Source organism: Gekko japonicus, unplaced genomic scaffold (genome assembly GCF_001447785.1).
Source record: "Gekko japonicus isolate JY-2015 unplaced genomic scaffold, Gekko_japonicus_V1.1 scaffold86, whole genome shotgun sequence".
Lineage (NCBI taxonomy): Eukaryota > Metazoa > Chordata > Lepidosauria > Squamata > Gekkonidae > Gekko > Gekko japonicus.
The window spans coordinates 1,740,836-1,762,383 of NW_015172005.1; the positions used below are offsets into that span (position 1 = coordinate 1,740,836).

At 44.0% G+C, this 21,548-nt stretch overlaps 1 protein-coding gene across 1 annotated transcript in view; it reads right to left on the minus strand.

Annotated features, from left to right (window-relative positions):
* Window positions 1-445: 445 nt before the first annotated feature.
* The window catches only part of FYB (FYN binding protein), a 54,531-nt gene continuing 33,428 nt past the window's right edge, over window positions 446-21,548 (minus strand). Inside the window, exons 12-18 of the mRNA XM_015420164.1 lie at window positions 19,597-19,625; window positions 17,212-17,281; window positions 15,414-15,528; window positions 10,168-10,330; window positions 2,151-2,184; window positions 1,118-1,149; window positions 446-975 (exon numbers count right to left, since the gene is read on the minus strand). Coding sequence (XP_015275650.1) covers window positions 953-975; window positions 1,118-1,149; window positions 2,151-2,184; window positions 10,168-10,330; window positions 15,414-15,528; window positions 17,212-17,281; window positions 19,597-19,625 — 466 coding nt within the window. The 3' untranslated portion in view covers window positions 446-952. The remainder of the gene's footprint in view (window positions 976-1,117; window positions 1,150-2,150; window positions 2,185-10,167; window positions 10,331-15,413; window positions 15,529-17,211; window positions 17,282-19,596; window positions 19,626-21,548) is intronic.

Consider the following 21,548-nt stretch of genomic DNA (forward strand, 5'->3'; position numbering starts at 1 on the left):
AGGACTATTCTTGAGAGAACAGCTCTGAGAGAACTGTGACTGACCCAAGGTCACACCAGCAGCTGCATGTGGAGGAGTGGAGAATCAAACTTGGTTCTTCCATATTAGAGTACATGCTCCTAACCACTACATCAAACTGGCTCTCAAAGGTTTGGAGAAAGGAGGGGGGGAGCCAACATGATGGGAAGCTGGCGAATCCTGGAGTGGGGAGAGGAGGTCTCCAGTCCTCCCGATCATGGCAAGATCTGCAGTTCAGTCAGAAGGGCTCCGTTGAAAATGAGTTAATGGAGGCACAATTCAAACCAATTCCAGACTGACTTGTTTTGCATGACCTCACTCCGAACTGACCCTAGGAATGCTTACCATTCACTATTAAATTTTTGTTGTTGTTGTTCAGGACAGTAACACTATTAAAAACTACAACCAAATGCATTGTGTGACAAAATATTAAGTTTTTTTTTTTAAAAAAAGAACAAAAACAAAATGAAACAAAACAGTTACAATCTCCTTCAGAAACCAGGACACACTATTGAACAATAAATGAGCAGATATGAACAGGTAAAATGGGGTGGATTTGTGTTTTTGTGCCTTATGCCTTATGCAGTGATCATTGGTGTGACAGCAGGAGTGTTGCAAATAACATAAAACCCTTGATTTTCGTGGGACATTTGAAAGTATACCCTTAGTAAACAGAAACCGTTTGTGAAAACAGGAAAACCAGATGGTTAACCCAATGATTTATCGGTTTCCTACTCTATTGACTGGTTAGGGAAACGGTTCAGAGGTCTACTTCTTGGCACAATGAAATAAAGCAGGGATATAGTCCAGCAACCTGCTCATGACTCCACGGGGAGACCCGTCTTGTTGTTTGGAAACAGGGATCTCCGATGTAACTGTGGGATCAACCTGGAGCTTCAGAAAAGATGATGTTCATGTTGGAAGAAAACCGCAGTTAATCATTGTCATATATGCAGTCTACAGGAGCAAAAGGAGAAGAAAACATCATTATTGTATTTTGACAATGGCCTACATACTGTAAATAAAAACAAATCTCCAAGGCATTAAGTTAATTTCATGTCGTTATCATAATTCAGTTTTGAAAAGTGTAACTTATTACCTTCAGCGATATCGTCATAAATTTCTTCATCACTGAAAATTTTGAGACAAAAAACAAAACACAACCTTTAGTTACTTTCCTATGTATTACTCTAAGCAAATTCTAAATCTTGGTAGCATGGTCTGAAGAACTGTTCTGTGCGTGTTTACTTGGGAGAAAGTACCAATAGGATTTAGGAGCTGTGGTGGCTCAAGTGGTTAAGACGCTGAACTGCAGGCTGTGGAAGGTCGGTAGTACAGCAGTTCGAGACCCGAGTGTGCCGCATGACGGAGTGAGCTCCCGTCTCTAGTTCCAGCTCCTGCCAACCTAGCAGTTCGAAAGCAAGAAATTGCAAGTATATAAATAGGTACCACTTCAGTGGCAAGGTAACAGCGTTCCGTGCACCTTGGTGTTTAGTCATGCCGGCCACATGACCACGGAAATGTCTTCAGACAGCGCTGGCTCTTCGGCTTTGAAACAGAGATGAGCACCGCAAGCCTAGAGTCGGATTCGACTGGCTTTCGAGCAAGGGAACCTTTACCTTTACCAATAGGATTTACTCCCAAATTAGGACCTTAGCTTTAGAAGCCATTCAAATATTAGAAAGGATATTTCTAAATATGAAACATAGGAAGATATAAGAGACCTGGCATGAACCACTGACATGTTTTCCTGCATTAATTTCATTGGACAGGAGTTGCCTGAGAATAAAGCTTGTGTGCTTTTGCACAGCCAGTGGACAATTTCAATGCCAGATAGATTATGCCTATTACCATTAAACCCATTAAAACGCTGAACATGAAGACTAGCCATGGTCAACCATTTCCTTGTCAAAAGTGGTTTTAAAAAAGCACACTTGTCTTTGCAGAAATACATTTCTTTGCAAGAATTTCTTTTTTAAAATAAACCAGATTCTTTAAAAGCAATTTATAGAAGGAAAAGAACAGTTTGTGGACCAAACCTTAAATACAGTAACTGTCATTTCAACAAGCCTTGGGAAATGGTCTGCAATATAAGAAGCTTCAAGATTTTGTTTTTAAAAAGTAGCACTTACTCATCCAATAAGCAGCTTTTGAGAACATAGCCATCTGTAAAATAAAATGTGTACATATTTATATTCAGCTTAAATTGCCAGATCTCTTAGTTTAGAGAAAACCATCAGACAGAAAGAAGCAACATACCATATAACCCCCAAATGACATGTTTGGATGCAATCCTGACCCTATGAAATTTGTTGGAATTTGGCAGGAATCAAGACTGTGAATGTAGGTCTGTGTAAGACATATACATTATTTATGTGCACAAATCCAAGTTACACCCTTCTAAGTCTGCTGAAGTCAATAGCCTTAAAAGGATGCAACTCTTCTTTAGGACAGCACTACAAACTGAGTAAAAACCAGTTAATGCCTGATTCCCATATACTAAGATTTTTATTTCTAGTTTAAATGGCTAGATAAAGATTTGATGCATACATGTGTAGTTATCAGCGTTTCATCACTTACAGTACAACCCTAAACAGAGTTATAGCCTTCTAAGCCCATTGACATAGAATGGTGTGACTCTGTATAGGCTTGCACTGGGAATGACTCAGTTTTACACAGTTTTACACATGTGTGTCCTCCTTATACAGCCAACATGATCATGAAAGCTCAATATGTACTGTTGACTCTGCAATGGCTCCTTCACAGGTGTCAATCATTATTAGATGATCCGGTGGCCACACGGTAAACAAAGAATGTGTGAACTGACCCTTCAATAGATGGTCTCACATTGAGCTTTTCTGCACATGTGTTTTGCTCTCCCTAGTGGTCGATTTGATATGACATCAGATTATGTTTGGCAGGTACTCCGCCAATTGCACTGGTTACCAGTAGAGTTCCAGCTCTGTTTCAAGGTGTTGGTAATAACCTTTAAAGCCTTACACGGCCTGGGACCAACATATCTGAGGGACCGCCTCTTCCTGTATATGCCCTGAAGAGCACTATGCTCTATGGATCAATACCTCCTGGTAGTCCCTGGCTCGAAAGATGTCTGTCTTGCCTCAGCCAGGCCAGGGCCTTTTCCACCCCAGGCCCCTGCCTGGTGGAACATGCTTCCCATTGAGATCAGGGCCCTGCAGGATCTACTTCAATTCCACAGGGCCTGCAAGATGGAGCTGTTCCACCAGGCCTTTGGCTGAGGCAGTGGACATCCATGTATAGCCTCCCTGAGGTGTCTGTCACTCTGTGAACAACTACTGGCTGTGGCCAGGAACCTCTCACAACCAGAAAATCTCTTTGCTGTCAGCTGTGACCACCGTATCAATATTTATGATGAAGTTTTAAATTTTAATTTTATTGTATTAACATATATTTTGTATAGATTAAATGTTGTTACCTGCCCTGAGCCTGCTTCCAGGAAGGGTGGGCTATAAATGTGAATAAACAAACAAACAAACTAACAAATATATCCCTGCAGATTTAAACTGCAGGTTTTTATGTGGGAGATAACCTGATGAAATATTGAATTGACCACTAGAGGGAGCAAAGCATATGCAAAACAACAACCCCGCCCCCCGAAAAAAACAGAAACCTACAAGTAAGGAAAATGAGAATGTGGGAAAGCCCATTGTTTGGCACAAGGGCTTGGTCAGAGCTGAAGGGCTGTGGCTCAGTGGAAGAGCCTCTGCTTTGCATGCAGAAGGTCCCAGGTTCAATCCCCAACATCTCCAGTTAAAAGGACCAGTTGGTAGATGAAAGGCCTCAGCCTGAGACCTTGGAGAGCTGCTGCCCATCTGACAATACCAACCTTGATGGACCTGTGGTCTGATTCAGTTCAAGGCAGTTTCATAGGTCACCATGGCTAGTAGCCATTGATGGACCTGTCCATGTGTCACATGATTGACCTTGGCAGGGCAATGCAAACACTTACCAAAATAATTGTTTTATGCTTGTGCCTCACTCACATGTTACACTTACAGCAACAGTCAGAATGGGATCATACTCTGCATTCTAGGGGACACTACTCTGTTGAGAACACATGAGATATTGCATGCTGAAGCACGGTATGTGAACACAGTTTTTATGATTTTTAAAATTATTTTATTATGATTGTTCCAGGTTACTCATTTTGTTGGAATAATTAGTTTGCTACTCAGTTGCTTCCATAAAATGCAGTGCCCTCATCCCAGTTAGTGCATTGGTTGCTGAGAAAATGCATTTTCCCAACATTCAAAGCACAATATTTTATCAATGTGAAAATAAGGATTTTTTAAATAAGGAGTTAGGGTCTACAAGGAAGGTGTGTAGTATGTAAAAGTTGGCTTCACAACTCTCACTGGCACAAGCCCCTCTCAGCATCTGCACCTTTTCCTTTGCCCTTTTTATGATTACAGGTTTTCAAGGCGATGTACTATAATTTGAAACAAAGAGCACTCAAGCAGTCTTTTGAAACAAACAAAAAGCAATGAACATCAAAACGTTCACCATTCCTCACAACATCCGCTTGATGATTCTGCGAACACCGAAAGGCAAGATTGTAGAGCTCTTGGATCTAAGCTCTAAAAATAAAATTGGCTATAGGAAAAGAATGTTCAGGACAAACAGCAATCAATACGGCAACATTCTGTAAATGTTGCTCTTATAAGGGGACAGGCTTGTAATTTATTGCAATTTATTCCATTATCATCTTGTTTTTTTTTTCTGCAGCAGTGCCTTCTACCGTTGCTATCCATTTTCTGCGTTCTTTATGGTATTGTATGCCTTAGACTTTTTTCTGTTTCCATTGTTTTCTAATACTGTAACCTGAGTCCTATTGCATTGTTTATTGGATGTCTTATGCTGTCTAACTGAATATATATAAATTCAATATATATATTTAATCTGGCTTGGTCTTTGGTAAGAAAGGCAGGTTAAAACTGAAGCAAGTAAATAAATAAATTACTACCATGGTGATGTTAAATAAGTAACAAGGAAAGTATGTACAATCTGTGTACAGTGCACACAGTGCTCTCTCTAAGCTGTGGAGTCTCGTGAGCAAAAATTCTACTTTGGGAGCTACTGGCATTAAAGGTATGAGCGAGCTATTTGGCTACTGCATAAATTAGTTTGCTCTGGAGCCATCCTTCCTGAGCCGAGACAAAGAAGTGTGAGCTGGAGACTGAAAAACTGTGAGCTAGCTCATACTAACTCAGCGTAGAGGGAACACTGTACACTTGATTTTTATTTCTACATGCATCTAATTTGCTTGTTACATTCAACGCATGTGCAGCTGAATGCATGATTGAACCTGCACATTCATCCAAAACCCGGTCCCCATTTTCATTTGTAAAGTGGACATGCATTGGCTTTTCCTTACAAACAGATGTATATGCAGGAGGTGTGTACACTCACTGTAACATGCATTCAGGGCTAATGTCCCCACTACTTCTATGCACAAATAAAATCTGGGTTTGATGTTCAAATTTTAGAAAGGCTCTTGCCTCTTTGGCAAGATTATATACCCCAGAGCTGCCAGAATTGGCAACCTGACTGGGGTTGTGCATTGTAGCCTTGTGACTCAGTTTCCCTTCTGAATAAAAGAATAATGAATAGCACTTTCCTTCCTCACAGTAGCATTTTAAAAACTGCAAGGCAAACATTCGGAACCTGATCATATAACTCCCTTGGTAGCCTTTGAAACATGAGTTCCTGTAATTCATTTCAAGGCAGAAAGGCTTCCCCTTCAATGAGGGACAATACCGCAACTTTTACTACAATTCTCCTGGGGAAATGAGCTCATATCTAGTGATTGTATTCCCCTTTCCTGTCTCGCACAAAGATAATCTTTGCCATTAGCAAGCCTGTTAGAGCAAATTATCGATTTTCAGTGCCAAGGCCACTCAACATCATGTTGTTTAAAGGGGATTTTTGTCTCAAGACCAAGTTGACAGTTCCCATAAATACAACCCGTATTAAAGTTTGTTTGAAGTAAGTAGTTGCAATACCATTAGCATGCAAAGAGCTACATCTACCAGAAAATGCTGAGAGAAATGCCTCTCAGCCCTAAATTCACTGTACTGGACTGATAGAAACGTGAAACCCAAAGATATACATGGAGGTCCTTAATCTATTTTTATTCAAAGAGCTTCAGGTGGCACATCTGATAACCTCACATTGTGTCTTCATGACAACCCTATGAGGTATGTGAGGTTGAGTTAGAACGGAGGTGTCGAACTCCTTTGTTATAAGGGCCAGATCTGGCACAAATGTCACTTTGTCAGGCCGGGTCCTGTGTGCCATAAAATGTAATGCCAGGTACTGGAGATATAAACTGCATAAAGGACAGCAGCTGGTAAGCTCCGAATTGGTGTGTCCTTACCGTAATACCCTGTGGGCGGGGGGGGGGAGTAAAGAGGAAAACCCAAATGTGCAGACTGGAGAGCTAGTGGTGCAGCACTGGGCAGATGCTCCCATGCTGCTTGACTGCTGCAGACAAGCTTGTTACACCGTGCTGAAGCCACAATCACAGTGGCTCCGCCCACTCCCCCAAGCAGTCTCCTGTTCCCTTCCTTGCACTAGTTGCTTGCGGGCCACATAAGAGCCCTGGATGGGCCGGTTCCGGCCCCCAGGCCTTATGTTTGACACCCCTGAGGTAGAATAACTGGCCCAAGGCCATTCTGTGAAATTCATGGCAGCAGAAAACTGGAACACAGGCCTCCCCACCCTGACACTGTAACCACTATACAACACCAGCCAGCTTAACGTGGAGCAATGTTCCCTCTAAGCTGTGGAGTCTCGTGAGCAATTATTCTGCTTTGTGAGCTACTGGCATTAAAGCTGTGAGCGAGCAATTTGGCAACTGCATAAATTAGTTGGCTCTGGAGCCATCTTCCCTGAGCTAAGACAAAAATATGTGAGCCAGAGGCTAAAAAACTGTGAGCTAGCTCACACTAACTCAGCTTAGAGGGAACACTGCTAGTTGAATAGCCAGAGATTTTATGCCAGTTTTTAAGCTTCTGGTAGGACATAAAGTGCTGTCCTAAACAGGTCTACTCAGAAGCCTACTCAGATCTACCCATGGAGCTTACTCCCAGGAACATGTTTTCTTAAGGTTGCTCTGACAGTCTAGTAATGTTTGTCGCAAGAGACTTCCACAGACTCAGACAGCCTCCAGGGTGCACGGCTGATGTGAGTGAACAACTGGAAACATATCCTCATTCACACAGCCACACTGATCCGGCACCCTATTGAGTTGGCTTGATCACCTTCTGTGATTGCACATCTGCATCTGAGGCTCCCAGTTGTCCATGTGCCATCGGCTGCCCACCACAACTCCATCTCTGACTGTTACGGCAGCAATTAATAACCCTGGCTCAGTTTAAGAAGGTTAAATCAAGCCTGAATCTGGAGCCAATCCATCTCCCTCCCTCCCTCCTCCTTCTCTTAAGATACCAAAAAACAAAAACACCCCCCCCCTCAGTTGCCAGGGAACTGGAGAGAAACGGAATATTCACAATATCACATACAGTGACTATTGCCTACCCCGTGTCAGTTTATCTGTTTGTTCTTTCCTAGTGCCAAATAGCTTCAAGGGGAGTCAATTAGATCAAGAAAATCTGAGGGGAGGGGGTACCTATCACCCTGTCATAGCGCCAACGAACTGATCCAATTAGCTTTCCCAGTCCCCTTTACAGCTTTCTTGATCTTGAAATAAAAAAAGAAAACACCATGTGAAAACCAGTCCTTTTAAATGACCATGGGATGCGTATTGTGCTGTCAGAACCCACATCAGCAGAAATAATTGGCAACTCTGAAGACCGGTCAGGGGTTGGTGGTTAAGGGTTTTCCTTCACCGGTTTCCAAATGCTGTAACCCATGCCGAGCCTTTGGGAAAGGGTGGGATTCAAAATGATGGATAATAATGAACAGCTTCAGCTGCAAACAATTTCTGTGGAAGCTGCCAAGACAGATGTTCAGGCCTTCGAAAGGAAGGCTGAAGTTGGCTCCTCTCTTCTGTAGAGGGACAAGCTGAGGCTTCTGTCACTAGTTTCACTATCAGAGGAATGCGAAGAATGTCTTGGGGTGGGAGTGAAATAGTTTTCCACGAGGGTGTGGGCGTGGCTGACCTGCTTCAAGGGAGTAAAAAAGAGGGGCAGCAGCCAACAAAAAGGGCGGAAAAAGTGCACCAAGTTTGAGGCTATTTCTTCTAAAAATCCAAGCTATTATGTGTCACAAACTGGAGTGCTCTTCCTCACAGAAACGAAATATTTTGACTCTCAAGAGGAATATATTTGTACTTCTGCAGGTTTCCTAGGAGTTACCAACAAAGCAAAATGAAAAATTCATGTCTTTTTTTTAACAGACAAAGAATTTAAAACATTTCTGGAGATAGCACTTGACAAAGAAAACACCGACAAAACCAGGAAAAAATGCATTTCTCTGAAGAGTAAGATATATAATTTCTCTGAAGACAAGCATGCCCTGGAGATACACCCCCCCCACACACACACAAATATTCTTGATATCTCCTTGGAATTCTCAAACTCCCCCCCCCCCCCGCCATTTGATCCTTACAACCCCATACATTAGGTTATAAGGATGCCAGGTTCCAGGTGGAATTACAGCTCCTCTCTAGATTACAGAGATCAGTTCCCCTGGATAAAATGGATGCTTTGGAGGGGGGACTCTATGACATTGTACCCCCCTTCCCGGCTCGGTCAAGGAACTGGGCAACCGCACTGCCTCCAGTGCCATCAAGCAGCTGGGGGAGCCACCCTGCGAGGACAAGTCCAGCTTCAAGACTTATTCCAAAGGTGGCAGGGGAAACGGCAATCCGCACAAAGAGGGCAGCGGTGGAAACTTAAAGGGGAAGATTGGGGTGGGGGCATTAAGATTCGATAGGAGGTGCCACCTGCAGTGACACCACCCCCCACTGGCTATGGGCCTGGCACACTGCAAAGCATGATTTCACTGACCACAGACAGCACGGCAAAACCTTTCTGCAGAGATTTTGCTAAATTCTGCTGTAAAAGATGTGCTCTGCGGAGAAGAATAGCTACAGAACACGGACCTTACCAGGGATGCATAAAACAACAGGAATTTCGCCGCACCTTCAAAGCCAGCAGCATTTTTTCCCCAGCATAAACTTTTGTAGGGTCTCCAGATGTCCACATGCTCTTAAGTTTTGAAGGGGCCACCAGACTCCTTTTTAATTTTGCTGCAAGGAGACTAATGAAGCTACCCTTCTGGAATTAAAGAAAAATCATAAGAAGTTTAGGGATTCTAACAAATTGTTAGGATTGGGAGCTCTGGCTTGGGAAATACCTGGAGATTTTGGGGGGTGGAGCCTGGGGAGGGTGGGGCTTGGGGAGGGGAGGGACCTCAGCTGGGTATAATGCCATGAAGCCCCCCCTCCAAAGCAGCCCTTTTCCCCAGGGGAACTGATCTCTGTAGTCTGGAGATCAACTGTAATACTGGGAGATCTCCATGTGCTACCTGGAGGCTGGCAACCCAACCAATTGTTCCAATATATTCTATAATAAACTGGTCTGAATAAGTTGCAACTAGCTATGCCTACCCATATGTACAAAGCTGCCGTGTACCAAGTCAGGCTATTGGTCTATGAGGCTCCACAGTGGCTTTCCAGGGTCTCAGACAAAGTAGGGCCTTTCCCAGGACTTGCTATCTGGAGATGCCAGAGACTGAACCTGGGCCCCTTTTAGGGTTGCCAGCTCCAGGTTAGGAAATTCCTGGAGGTTTTGTGGTAGAGCCTGGAGGGGTTGGGATTTGGAGAGGGTAGGGACCTCATCAGGGTATAATGCAATAGAGTCTGCCTTTCCAAGCCACCATTTTCTCCAGGGGAACTGATCTCTTTCGTCTAGAGATGAGCCGTACTGCCAGGAGATCTCCAAACCCCACCTGGCGGTGGGAACCCTAGCCCTTTTGCACGCAAAGTGCTATTTCTGCCAGTGAGCCACAGCCCCTCCTTTCCTCCCAAAGCCTCCTTTGCAGCTGCACATCACTAAGACAGAAAGCAGAAGGGCGGAGGAGAAGGCCATTCTCTCTCTCTCTCTCTCTCTCTCTCTCTCTCTCTCTCTCTCTCTCTTTACTTACATTTTCCTTCTTCATTCCTACACAGGACTTTGGTACCATCCACATTTTTAATAACATCAACAGAGTCTCCCGGTTTCACCAGTAAGTCTTTTGAAGCTTTTTTCTTCGGAGAGGGTGCTTGCATAATGGTTGTTGAGTACAGGACTCGAATGTCTCCTTCAAACTGCAAAAAGAATGATTGAGGAGATGATGATGATAAAAATAGTAATAATAAATTGCAAGTTTTATTTTATTAACAGCACCTGTACCGAGACACGCCTATTGGCACTGAGTGTAGTTTCCAATATAGTAAAAACAAAACAAAACAAAAAAACTTTAAGAAGAAGAAGAGATTGGATTTATACCCCGCCCTTCACTACCGAAAGGTGTCTCAGAGCGGCTTACAAACTCCTTTCCCTTCCCCTCCCCACAACAGGCACCCTGTGAGGTAGGTGGGGCTGAGAGAGCTCTGACAGAAACGGCTCTTTTTCAAGGACAGCTCTTATCAGAACTACGGGTTGCCCAAGGTCATCGAGCCAGGTGCAAGTGGAGGAGTGGGGAATCAAACCCGGTTCTCCCAGATTAGAGTCCACGCACTTAACCACTACACCAAACTGGCACCAAAGGCAAATTAATGTTGTTTTCTTTTTTTAAAAAAAAAATGCGCCTAAGCTGCTCTGTATCATCTTTGCAGCATTGCTTCAAGAATGGGAATGGGAATGGGGGGGGGAGGTTTGGACAAAGCCAGCAGGAGTCTTTTTCTCAGCCACAAAATGACTTTGCTGCTACAGATGGTGTCTGGAAGCTGCTGGGAGCACTTTGGATAGATTCCCCACCCCCCCAGTTGTAGTTGATTGCAAGGCACACAAAGTTAACATCGTCATTTATATTTTCTTTTTTATTCTTAAAACGATGACTTCTAAAACATAGGCAAGATGTTTGAGGTGCCACATAGCTAAGCTGCCATTTACATGCATCAGTTTCCAGTCTGGCATTACAATCGGGATAGGATCGTTCCTGACAGGTGGCTGCATTAACAAATAAGATGGGTCCAGGAGAACTTTTAGAGACTCAGAAAATCTACCCCCAGCATAGGCCTTGGTCACTCAGTCAGGGCTCCCTTCATTGGATGCATGAGGTGTCCATCCATCAAGCTGATGAATTTATCTTAAAGGCTGCAAAGAACAAGAACGTGGTGGCAACGGGGGGTGGAACAGGTGGGAGAGACGTTACAAAGAGAGGCCAGCTTATAACGAGATCCAATCAAAAGAATAACCATTCTACTCAGGATCACTGCCATTGTATACACACTTATGGATGTAGAACAAGGTCCCCAGTGTGTCCTGGTGCCTGCCAACAACTTTCCACTGACCACCAAGTGTTTTCAGAAAGTGGGCGGGGCTAGGTGGGGCTTTTGCCCACTGGGTCTTCTGATTGGCTGTTCCGATTAAAAGGCACCCTGTTAAACAGAGCTTCTGTCAGAAATGTTTGACAGTTACTACAAGAGTTCTAGGAGCTGTGGTGGCTCAGTGGTTAAGACACTTAATTGCAGGCTGGAAGGTCGGTAGTTCAGTAGTTCGAGACCTGAGTGCCGCATGACGGAGTGAGCTTCCATCTCTGGTTCCCGCTCCTGCCAACCTAGCAGTTCGAAAGCAAGAAATTGCAAGTTGATAAATAGGTACCACTTTGGTTCCATGCCCCTCGACAGCTAGTCATGCCGGCCACATGACCACGGAAACGTCTTCGGACAGCGCTGGCTCTTCGGCTTGGAAACGGAGATGAGCACCGCAACCCTAGAGTCGGATATGACTGGCTTTTGAGCAAGGGAAACCTTTACCTTTACCTTACAAGAGTTCCATATAACATAGCTCCCTGACATTTTGTGGTTGGCTTTGCTTCCTGCAGCAGCCCTTTTGTAGTTGTGCCCACCACCCTGCGTCAGAATTTCAAACGTACCTGCAGGCTCGAAAAGGTCAGGAACCCTGATGTAGGCTATCCAAATCTATAAAATCTTGTTTGGTATAGCCTCTTCTCATCCGATCTTGGAAGCTAAGCAAGGCCAGCTCTGGTTAGTGTGAGACCACCACGCAGTTTGGATGGAAGACCACTAAGAAAGTCCAGGGCTGTTATGCTGAGAGAGGCAATGACACACCACCTCTGTCCACTTCTTGCCTTGAAAACTCTATGGACTTGCCATAAGTTGGGCTGTGACTTGATGGCACTTACACACCCACAGAACACACAGAATACAGTTATCTCTTTGCTTCCCCTCCTTATCATCTGTTGTTGTGGAGTTCCACGGCATTGTATCGCAGACAAGTCTGTACCATCTGAAAGTGGGAGATGCAAGCATAAATCCACGCCCAGCTAGGATGCTGAGACTTTAGGCAAGGAACAATATAATAGGCTATGCTCTCTGATGCTATATGCATCATTTTGCTTGCAGGAGATTATCATTTATTATTTCTGTAAGGTAAAGGTAAAGGTTCCCTTGCTCGAAAGCCAGTCGAGTCCGACTCTAGGGTTGCGGTGCTCATCTCCGTTTCAAAGCCGAAGAGCCAGCGCTGTCCGAAGACGTTTCCGTGTTCATGTGGCCGGCATGACTAAACGCCAAGGCGCACGGAACGCTGTTACCTTCCCACTGAAGTGGTCCCTATTTATCTACTTGCAATTTCTTGCTTTCGAACTGCTAGGTTGGCAGGAGCTGGAACTAGAGACAGGAGCTCACCCTGTCTTGCGGCACCCGGGTCTTGAACCGCTGAACTACTGCCCTTCCACAGCCTGCAGTTCAGCGTCTTAACCACTTGAGCCACCGCAGCTAATCTTAATAAGAAAAATGTCCCCTTTCCTTTGGATCAGGTCCTCAAACTCTCTCCAGAGAAAGCCAAATAACTCTCTCTTGCAGTCATAACATAAGCACTGATTGATGGCATTCGGACAAAGGGGAAGTGTTCCATTCTCACATTTATTTCCCCCGGGGGAAGGAAAGACTGCTGTGCCTTGCTGCGATTTCAGCAAGCTGGTTTCGGAGCAGCTTTGTAGCAGTTTCAGAACTGTGACTCAGCAGGGCACAGACTGCTTCTAGCTCTGCTGCGGTTCATTTGGAAGATGTTGCAAGACCTATTCACGCAAGGTTCCTGGGGAGGCTGAACAGAATGAGGAAGGGGAGGAAGGGGACATGCTCCACACACACCCACGCCCCAAAGTGAGATTTCCTTGTTTGGAGATGGGTAAAGGACATCATCTTGCCAACAAAAAAAACACCAAAAACAAACCAAAAAAAAGTCCGCATGGTCAAAGCAATGGTATTCCCAGTAGTCATGTATGGCTGCGAGAGTTGGACTATAAGGAAGGCCGAGCGCCGAAGAATAGATTCTTTTGAACTATGGTGCTGGAGAAGACTCTTGAGAGTCCCTTGGACTGCAAGAAGATCCAATCAGTCAATCCTAAAATAAATCAACCCTGACTGTTCCCTGGAAGGCCAGACAATGAAACTGAAGCTCAAATACTTTGGCCACCAAATGAGAAGGGAGCACTCACTGGAGAAGACCCTGATGCTGGGAAAGATTGAAGGTCAAAGAAGACGGGGACGGCAAAGGATGAGATGGTTAGACAGTGTCATAGATGCAACGAACATGAAACTGAGCAAACTTCAGAGGACGGCGGAAGACCGGAAGGCCTGGCAGGATCTGGTCCATGGGGTCGCGAAGAGTCGGACTCGACTGTGCGACTGAACAACAAAAAAGGTCCAATACAGTGTACTAGTGCAGTGAGCTCTCAAAAGCCCTCTTCCCAAGACACATCTAGGAAGACAACATGCAAAGATCGGGAACAGATATAATGGCTCTACCCCCAGAGATGAACACTTTTGGAGAGAACATACTGGCCCCACCCCCTGGCTACACGTGACCACAGCTTTTAATCTTATTTATTTATTTATTTATCTTTGAATTTATATCCCGCCCTACCCCGAAGGCTCAGGGCGGCTAACAGGAGGCACACAGTGCCAAATAATGTCTATTTATTGCCATGTCTATTTATTGACATTATTTATAGCCTCCCTTTCTCATAGATTACACATAGCGAGCCAGTACAATCGACAAAATGGGACATTCAACACCTCGACCTGGATAGCCCAGGCAAGTCTGATCTTGTCAGATCTTGGAATCTAAGCAGGGCCAACGATGCTCTCCAGAATGACATATATCATTTCGACGAATCTTCTTCTGAACAGAGGTTGAATAAATTGATGAACAAGACGTCTCCTGCGGGAAGGCAATTCACACCTTTGTATTCTGCCCGAAGAGAATGATTTTAAGTGAACTTGTGAGCATGGTTTGATTTTCTATGAAGAAGCATTTGGGTGCTCAGCCTCTGTTCTACTCTTCAGATAAGTAATGGACTATTAATTATTTATTCAACCTCTGTTCAGAAGAAGATACGTTGAAACGATATATGTCATTCTGGAGAGCATCGTTAACTAATTTATTTGTCGTCCATTATGAACCACATTTGTATGCATGTAGACTTACCTTAACTTTGTACATTTCACTTTGTTAATATATATCAGTTCATCATTTTTCGCATTCTTGTTTACAGTTTTCTGAGTGTTTTCCATTGTTTCACTTTTACAACTGTAACCCACCACATATGCACTAAGTTCACAGAATCAGCATTGCTGTCAGATGGCCATCTAGCGTCTGAAACCCCCAAAGAAGGAGAGCCCCCCCCCCCCCCGAGGGAGCCTGTTCCACTGAGGAACCACTCTAACTGTCAGGAAGTTCTTCCTAATATTTAGCCAAAAACTCTTCTGATTTAATTTCAACCCGTTGGTTCTGGTCTGACCTTCTGGGGCAACAGAACACAACTCCACACCATCATCTATATGACAGCCCTTCAAGTACTTGAAGATGGTTATCATAGCTCAGTCTAGCACTCTAACCACTGCACCACACTGTCTCAGTTACAAACTTAACTAATATATGTGTTAAGAGATCTTGAGCGTGCACACTTGTTTTGTTAACTTAAAACATACCATGGATCACAGGGGCTCTAATTTTTAAACGCTGGCCATGCAAGATAGAAGGTGGTCTATCCCTAGCATCGCTTATTAGAATCCAGAGGCATTTGCCATAATTTGTGCTCTGGAAAAAATTAATCTTCGTCCTTGTCACTGAACATTTTTTCTTTTAATACTGGAAGAATAATTAAAAATAAGAAATTATGAATGCCAGTGGCAGTTGGGTGACTATTTGATTAGTACTCACTTTAAACTTCTTTCGGAATTCTTTTTCCTCTTTCTCCATCTTCTTAGCTTTCTGTGAGTCTCGCTCTTCGGATCTGTTTTTCCCAAAGTTCAGGGGCTTTGTATTTATCCCTTGGCTGAAACATACACATTGAAAACAAACAGTCCCAAGATTATCTATATTCAGACCTGGTAGATTTTCAGGCAGGTGAAAGATGGTTGTGTATCTCTGGCTACAATCCTAAACATACTTAATAGGGAATAAGCCCCACTGAATCCACTGGGACATCCTCCCCAGTAAATATTCATAGCATTGTACTATTACAGTGCCACCTTAAGCAGGTCTATGAGACTTAATTTTGAGTAGAACTTCTTAGAATATAAACATTTGCTGGCTGAATCTGGGACTAACTACATATTACATTTATAGGCATGTAATAAGCATCAGCATTAGGGACACCTTGTTGTTGTTGTTGTTGTTGTTACCCATTTCAGTCATGTCCGACTCTTAGCGATTCTATGGGCCAGCTCTCTCCATGTTTTCCAGTCTTGTACTGTTTCTTTGAGTTGTACCATACTCAGGCTCGTGTTGACTTTTACGGTGTCTACCCCCAGGAATTACCCCTGCCCTCTAGACAACATTGAGCAGTTTCCTTGGAGAAAATGGCTGCTTTGAGGGTGGATTCTCAGGCATTATACCCCATTGAGGTCCCCCCCCTCCCCAAACCCTGCTCTTCCCAGGCTCTAATTTAATTTTTTAATTTAATTGGTCTAAAGTTCCCAACACCTTGACCTGGATGGCCCAGGCTAGCCTGAACTTGTCAGATTCAGGAAGCTAAGCAGAGTCAGCCCTGGTTAGTATTTGGATCGGAGACCACCAAGGAACTGCAGGGTCACTATGCAGAGGAAGCCAATGGCAAACCACCTCTGTTATTCTCTTGCCTTGAAAACCCAATGGGATCACCATAACTCGGCTGCGACTTGACGGTACTTTACACACACACCAAGTTTCCAACGGTGAAATGTTATCCACATAAAATATTCTCTCATGAAAGCAAGGTGTCAACCCTTGGCCTTCAGACCCCAAAAGACAAAGTTTAAGTGCCTATTTGACCAAAAGCATGAGCAATAACATAACATAAGCCTGGCGGGATCTGGTCCATGGGGTCGCGAAGAGTCGGACTCGACTGTGCGACTGAACAACAACAATGAGCAATAACATAGGAAGTTCCTAGTTCACTTCTATCTTCAGTCATAACCTTACTCAACCCAAGAGAAGCCACTAACGGTCAACCACTAAAATTATGAGAGGGAATAATGATAGGATTGTTATAAGTATATGACGGAAAGCACTTTGAAAATAAAGTACAATGTAAATGCTATGTATTATTACTATTATCTGAAACTGAAATCCTTAATTCGTGCTTTGTGAACCAGTTTACTTTTTCAGAATTGGCAGGAGACGGAGCAACAATTCTAATGAACGTAGGGTTGCCAGGTCCCCCCCGGCCACCGGTGGGCGAATGGTGAGTAGGGCTGCAAGATCCAGCTTGGGAAACTCCTGGAGATTTAGGGGTGGAGCTTGGGGAAGACAGGGACCTCAGTGGGGTACAATGTCATAGAGTCCGCCCTCCAAAGCATCCACCTTCTCTAGGGAACTGATCTCTGTAGTCTGGAGATAAGCTGTAATTCTGAAGGATCCCCAGGTCCCACCTAGAGGCTGGCATCGCTAAACAACAGACTGAGCAGCAGTTCTAACAGTAATAAAACCAACCAAAAACTGCACTTTGCATGGGCTACTATTATATATGTTCACTCACCTGATTATTTTGGGGGGTGGAGGGAAATCAGATGGCTCTACATCATCATAGACATCACTGTCACCAGAATCTAAAACAAGAAGGGTGCTTTTTTAAAATAAAAAAATATGGAAGTAAATATCTATTGATCATGGTATCCTTCTGGACTGCCTTTCAGGGTTGGGACTGGGAAGCACTGTTTTGTGTTGGTTTCAGTCCTACTTCAAAACTAAGTTTCAGAGTGTGGTGCTGGAGAATCGCTGGCCTAGAGTGTCCTGCAAGGTTCTACCTTGTTCTCCATGTTTTTTTTAACATGTATGTGAAGCTGCTGAGAGAGGTCACCTGGAGATTTGGGCTTATGATGACACTCATCTTTATTTCACTCTTCTAGCAGATCCCATGGAGGCTACAGAAACCATGAACAGGTGCCTGGAGGCAGTTTTGGGGATGGATGAGGGTTAACATGGTAAAACTTAATCCCTCCTAAACAGTGGTGCTGCTGGTAAAAGGAAGGTCTGATGCAGGAACTGGAATGTCTCCTGTTCTGGATGGAGTTGGTCTCCTCCTAAAAGAGGTTTGTAGCTTGGGGCTGCTGCTAGACCCTGGCCTTCTGTTGGATAATTGGGTGGCAGTGGTGACTTTCACTAGCTTTGGCTAGTAAGCCAGCTGTGGCCCTTCTTGGGCAGGAAAGATCTTGCCACAGTGGTGTATGCCCTGGTAATGCCTAGATTAGATTACTGCAAAGCATTCTACATGGGGCTGCCCTTGTTTTTATGTTTCGTTGAACTGTTTACATATTTTATGCACACCTGTATTTTAAATGCTATTTTAATGTCTTCATGTTTTAATGCTGGAATGTTTAATGTTGTGATGTTTGCTACCTCAAGGACTCCATTTGGATGGAAAGACAGCATAGAAATATTTTAAATAAGCAAAATATATAGTCCAGGTATATTGGGCAGCATTATATAGGAGATGAGTCTCATGCTGTGGCATGTCATGACATTTATAACCAAGCATATTTTTATGATGCTTTTAATGGTTTTGAGGGATAAGCACAATAACATCAGCCCAGGTTCATTGGCTCTATATAAAACAGGCTTTTGTGCCTCCACTTTGGAACCACATTGTATCACCAGAGTATCAATTTCAATGTGCTTATGTGTGCATGGTGCTTTGTAGGGCTGCGGCCTATGTGTCTACAAAAGAGTATTACTAGTTGTCAATAAGCTCATTGGCGGAGCCTAAAAGTCTTTTAATGAGAGGTTGCTAAGAAACGGTTCCAAGAAGGCAAGGCAGCCGTGTCATCAATAAAGCATTATGGTTTCTTGTATATGAGACTTAAAGCTCACTCGGTTCATTGTATGGGGTGATGAATGAACAGACGTCGCAAGACAGAGACTCTTAGAAGTGAGGCTTTCAAAAGTGTGCCATGACAGCCAAAGATGACACAGCTATGCAATATTAAAGACATTCTTCGTAGAGCACTGTACGAGCTCCCCCACCCCACCCTTTGAATCCTTTCTTGTAACATTCCTAAGGGGATATTTGCACATAAGGCGAAATACTTTGAAAGGAATTTCCCTTTCACTACTCTTTTGGACTACTTGTGGGAAATCATTTTGACTGAGTAAATATTTATGGAGAAGACACCTTACAGTTCAGAATACCTAAAACTGGAAAACCTAAAATTAGATTTCAGGTGGCCCTGTGTGCCCAGATCTGGCATCAGTGGTTGCCAGTGCCAGGCACCTGCCAGGGCCCCCAGTGCAATGGATCACTCACTGCCAACTCCTGATGTCCTTTCCTCCTTGAGGCTGATGCCTGCTTGCCTGACCTCCTTGAGTGGGCGCACAGTAACACGAGAAGGGACACTCTGGCCCCTGCCACACAAGGCGGGAAGGGGGGAAGTACGGCCAAAGTGTGGCTTTTCAAAGCCGCACCAAAAGAGACACGCGGCGGTGGGATCACACAGATCCCCTGAGCCGCCGCAAAGTTCCTCCCCGGCACGATCAGATGCCAGGGGGAAGCCACTGAAAGGAGAGTGAGGCAACCGAACTGCGCATGTGTGCGCATGCGCAGTTCGGCCGGGAGCCTCGATGGCTCCTGCAGACGAGCGCGCCGGCGATCTCACGGCCGCGCTTGCTGCGGTGCTTCAGGTAAGTCCTACCAGTTCGTAGGTTCTTTTTTGCACCACATTTTCGTTCTGAAGGGGCTGATTGGGAACGGGTGCGCGCCGATTCCCAGATATTGCGGTGGGATCGTGCCCGTTTGCTGCGCCCCTGATCCGTCCCTCTTTCGGGCCAAAACCTCCCGTGTGACCGGGGCCTCTAAGGATTGTAGGATCACACTCCCAGAATCACTATAAAACCGAAAAGAAAACACATTTTCAATTTTACTACTTACCCTTCCCAGTTTGCTTTGTTAAAGGAGAGCTGGAAATGGAAAAAAAACAAAAACTTCATTAAGCAATTGTGATTGCATGAACTGATCTGCATATCTTTTACATATCTGAAAATTATAAGAGTGGCTAAAATTGATTTTATATATGCATCTGTTTTGCAATTTCGTAATGGCAGAAAGACATGCTGCTTGCAGAATTTCAGCGTCCGTGATTCTATGCCTCACCTTCCCCTTCTCTGTCTTGAAGATTAGGTTAGGTTAGTTGCAATGCAGATTCTTAACTTTTCCCTATTTGGTGAGATTTATGGTGTAATCTTGATAGTATTTTAACCCAGTCTAAGCCCACTGTTTTCAATGGTCTTCTTAAACTGGAGTAACCGTGCATGGGATTGCCTGGTTAGAATAAAGCTGAATCACATGGATGGTGGATGGCCTAATTTGATCAATGGCTATTAGAATAATACTTAACATTTATATAATTTTAAGAGTCTTCAAAGATCTTTATATATATTATCTTGTTAATCCTTGCAGACAACCCTGGAAATGGTAGATGAGGAGGGGAGGCAAAGAGGTAGTGGATTGCTTAAAGCCATCTTCTGAGTTGAGAGTAGAGGTGAGAGTTGAGTTGGGAATACAGTAGACCTCTGCTATTCATGGCAGATCCACTCTTGTGATCACTGCAAACTCATAGGGTTGCCAGCTTTGGGTTGGGAAATACCTAGAGATTTGGGGGGTAGAACATGAGGAAGACAGAGTTTGGGAAGGGGTGGGATCTCAGCAGGGTACACTCTCATAGAGTCCACCTTCCAAGGTGGCCATTTTCTCCAAGTGAACACCTGGAGATCACTTGTAACAGCAGGAGATCTCCAGCCATCACCTGGAGGTTAACAACCACACAAAAATGGAAGCACAGCGAATACAGTTGTGCAAACAAATAAACAGAATAACATGTCACGCTCTACAAATAACACTAGAGACTTCTGTCTTCTTATACAGTTCTAATTACAATTATAAACAATACACATGATTTTGCATCACCTGGAGGTTGGCAGCCTTAGAATATTGGGAGGCACAGGTCTGCTTCTCCCCCAATAGCCAAACAACCAAACCTCCCCACAAAGTTTAATGATTACGGTGCTGGAGACCACAACATAGAACTGGACCACAGACTGTGAACAAATGGAATCGTGAATGGTGAATTGTGAGGGTTGACTGTTCCTGTTTCATATTTCAGTCTCTGAAGCCATTCTTCGAATTGTGAGGGTTGACTGTTCCTGTTTCGTATTTCAGTCTCTGAAGCCATTTTAGCTCCCTGAAACTGTCTTTCAGAGGTAAATAAGGACATAATGGGTCGGATCCACCCAGCTTTTAAAATTCAGTTTCATCCAATTACCCTCTATATCCTGTCCCATATGGCTTTTGCAAATGCAGATCCCATGATCCTTAGCATAACCTTTTTAGTAGTCAAAGGTGACTCCCTCTCTCTCTCCCCCCCCCAGTGGAAAATCTGGTTGGAACCAACCCATAAGACTAATTTCCAGTCAGTTCAGAAATTGCTTCTGATTCTGAAATTCTCTGAATCAGAACAAGCCGACGTGACATGTTACATAAAGGAGAAAGCTAGAAAATGAGAAGATTTTTTTTTGGATTGTGGTTTATTTTTATCTTCATTTATTTATTTATTGTTAACATTTTTACCCTGCCCTCCCCATGAGTGGAAGCCAATGTGATCTGCCAGAGGCATACAGTGGCTGGTCCATGAAGAACACTTCTCTTCACATGATCAGTCACAACTGTTGTGTGGTGCTTAGAAAATGTGAACATGGCATAGATCATGTACTGTGAATATGACAACAAAATAGCTGGTGACAGCCCACAAGCTGAACCATGATAAGCTTTTCAGATATACTGATGGCCCAATCATTTTGGTGTCAGTGATTGAAAATCCAACAGAC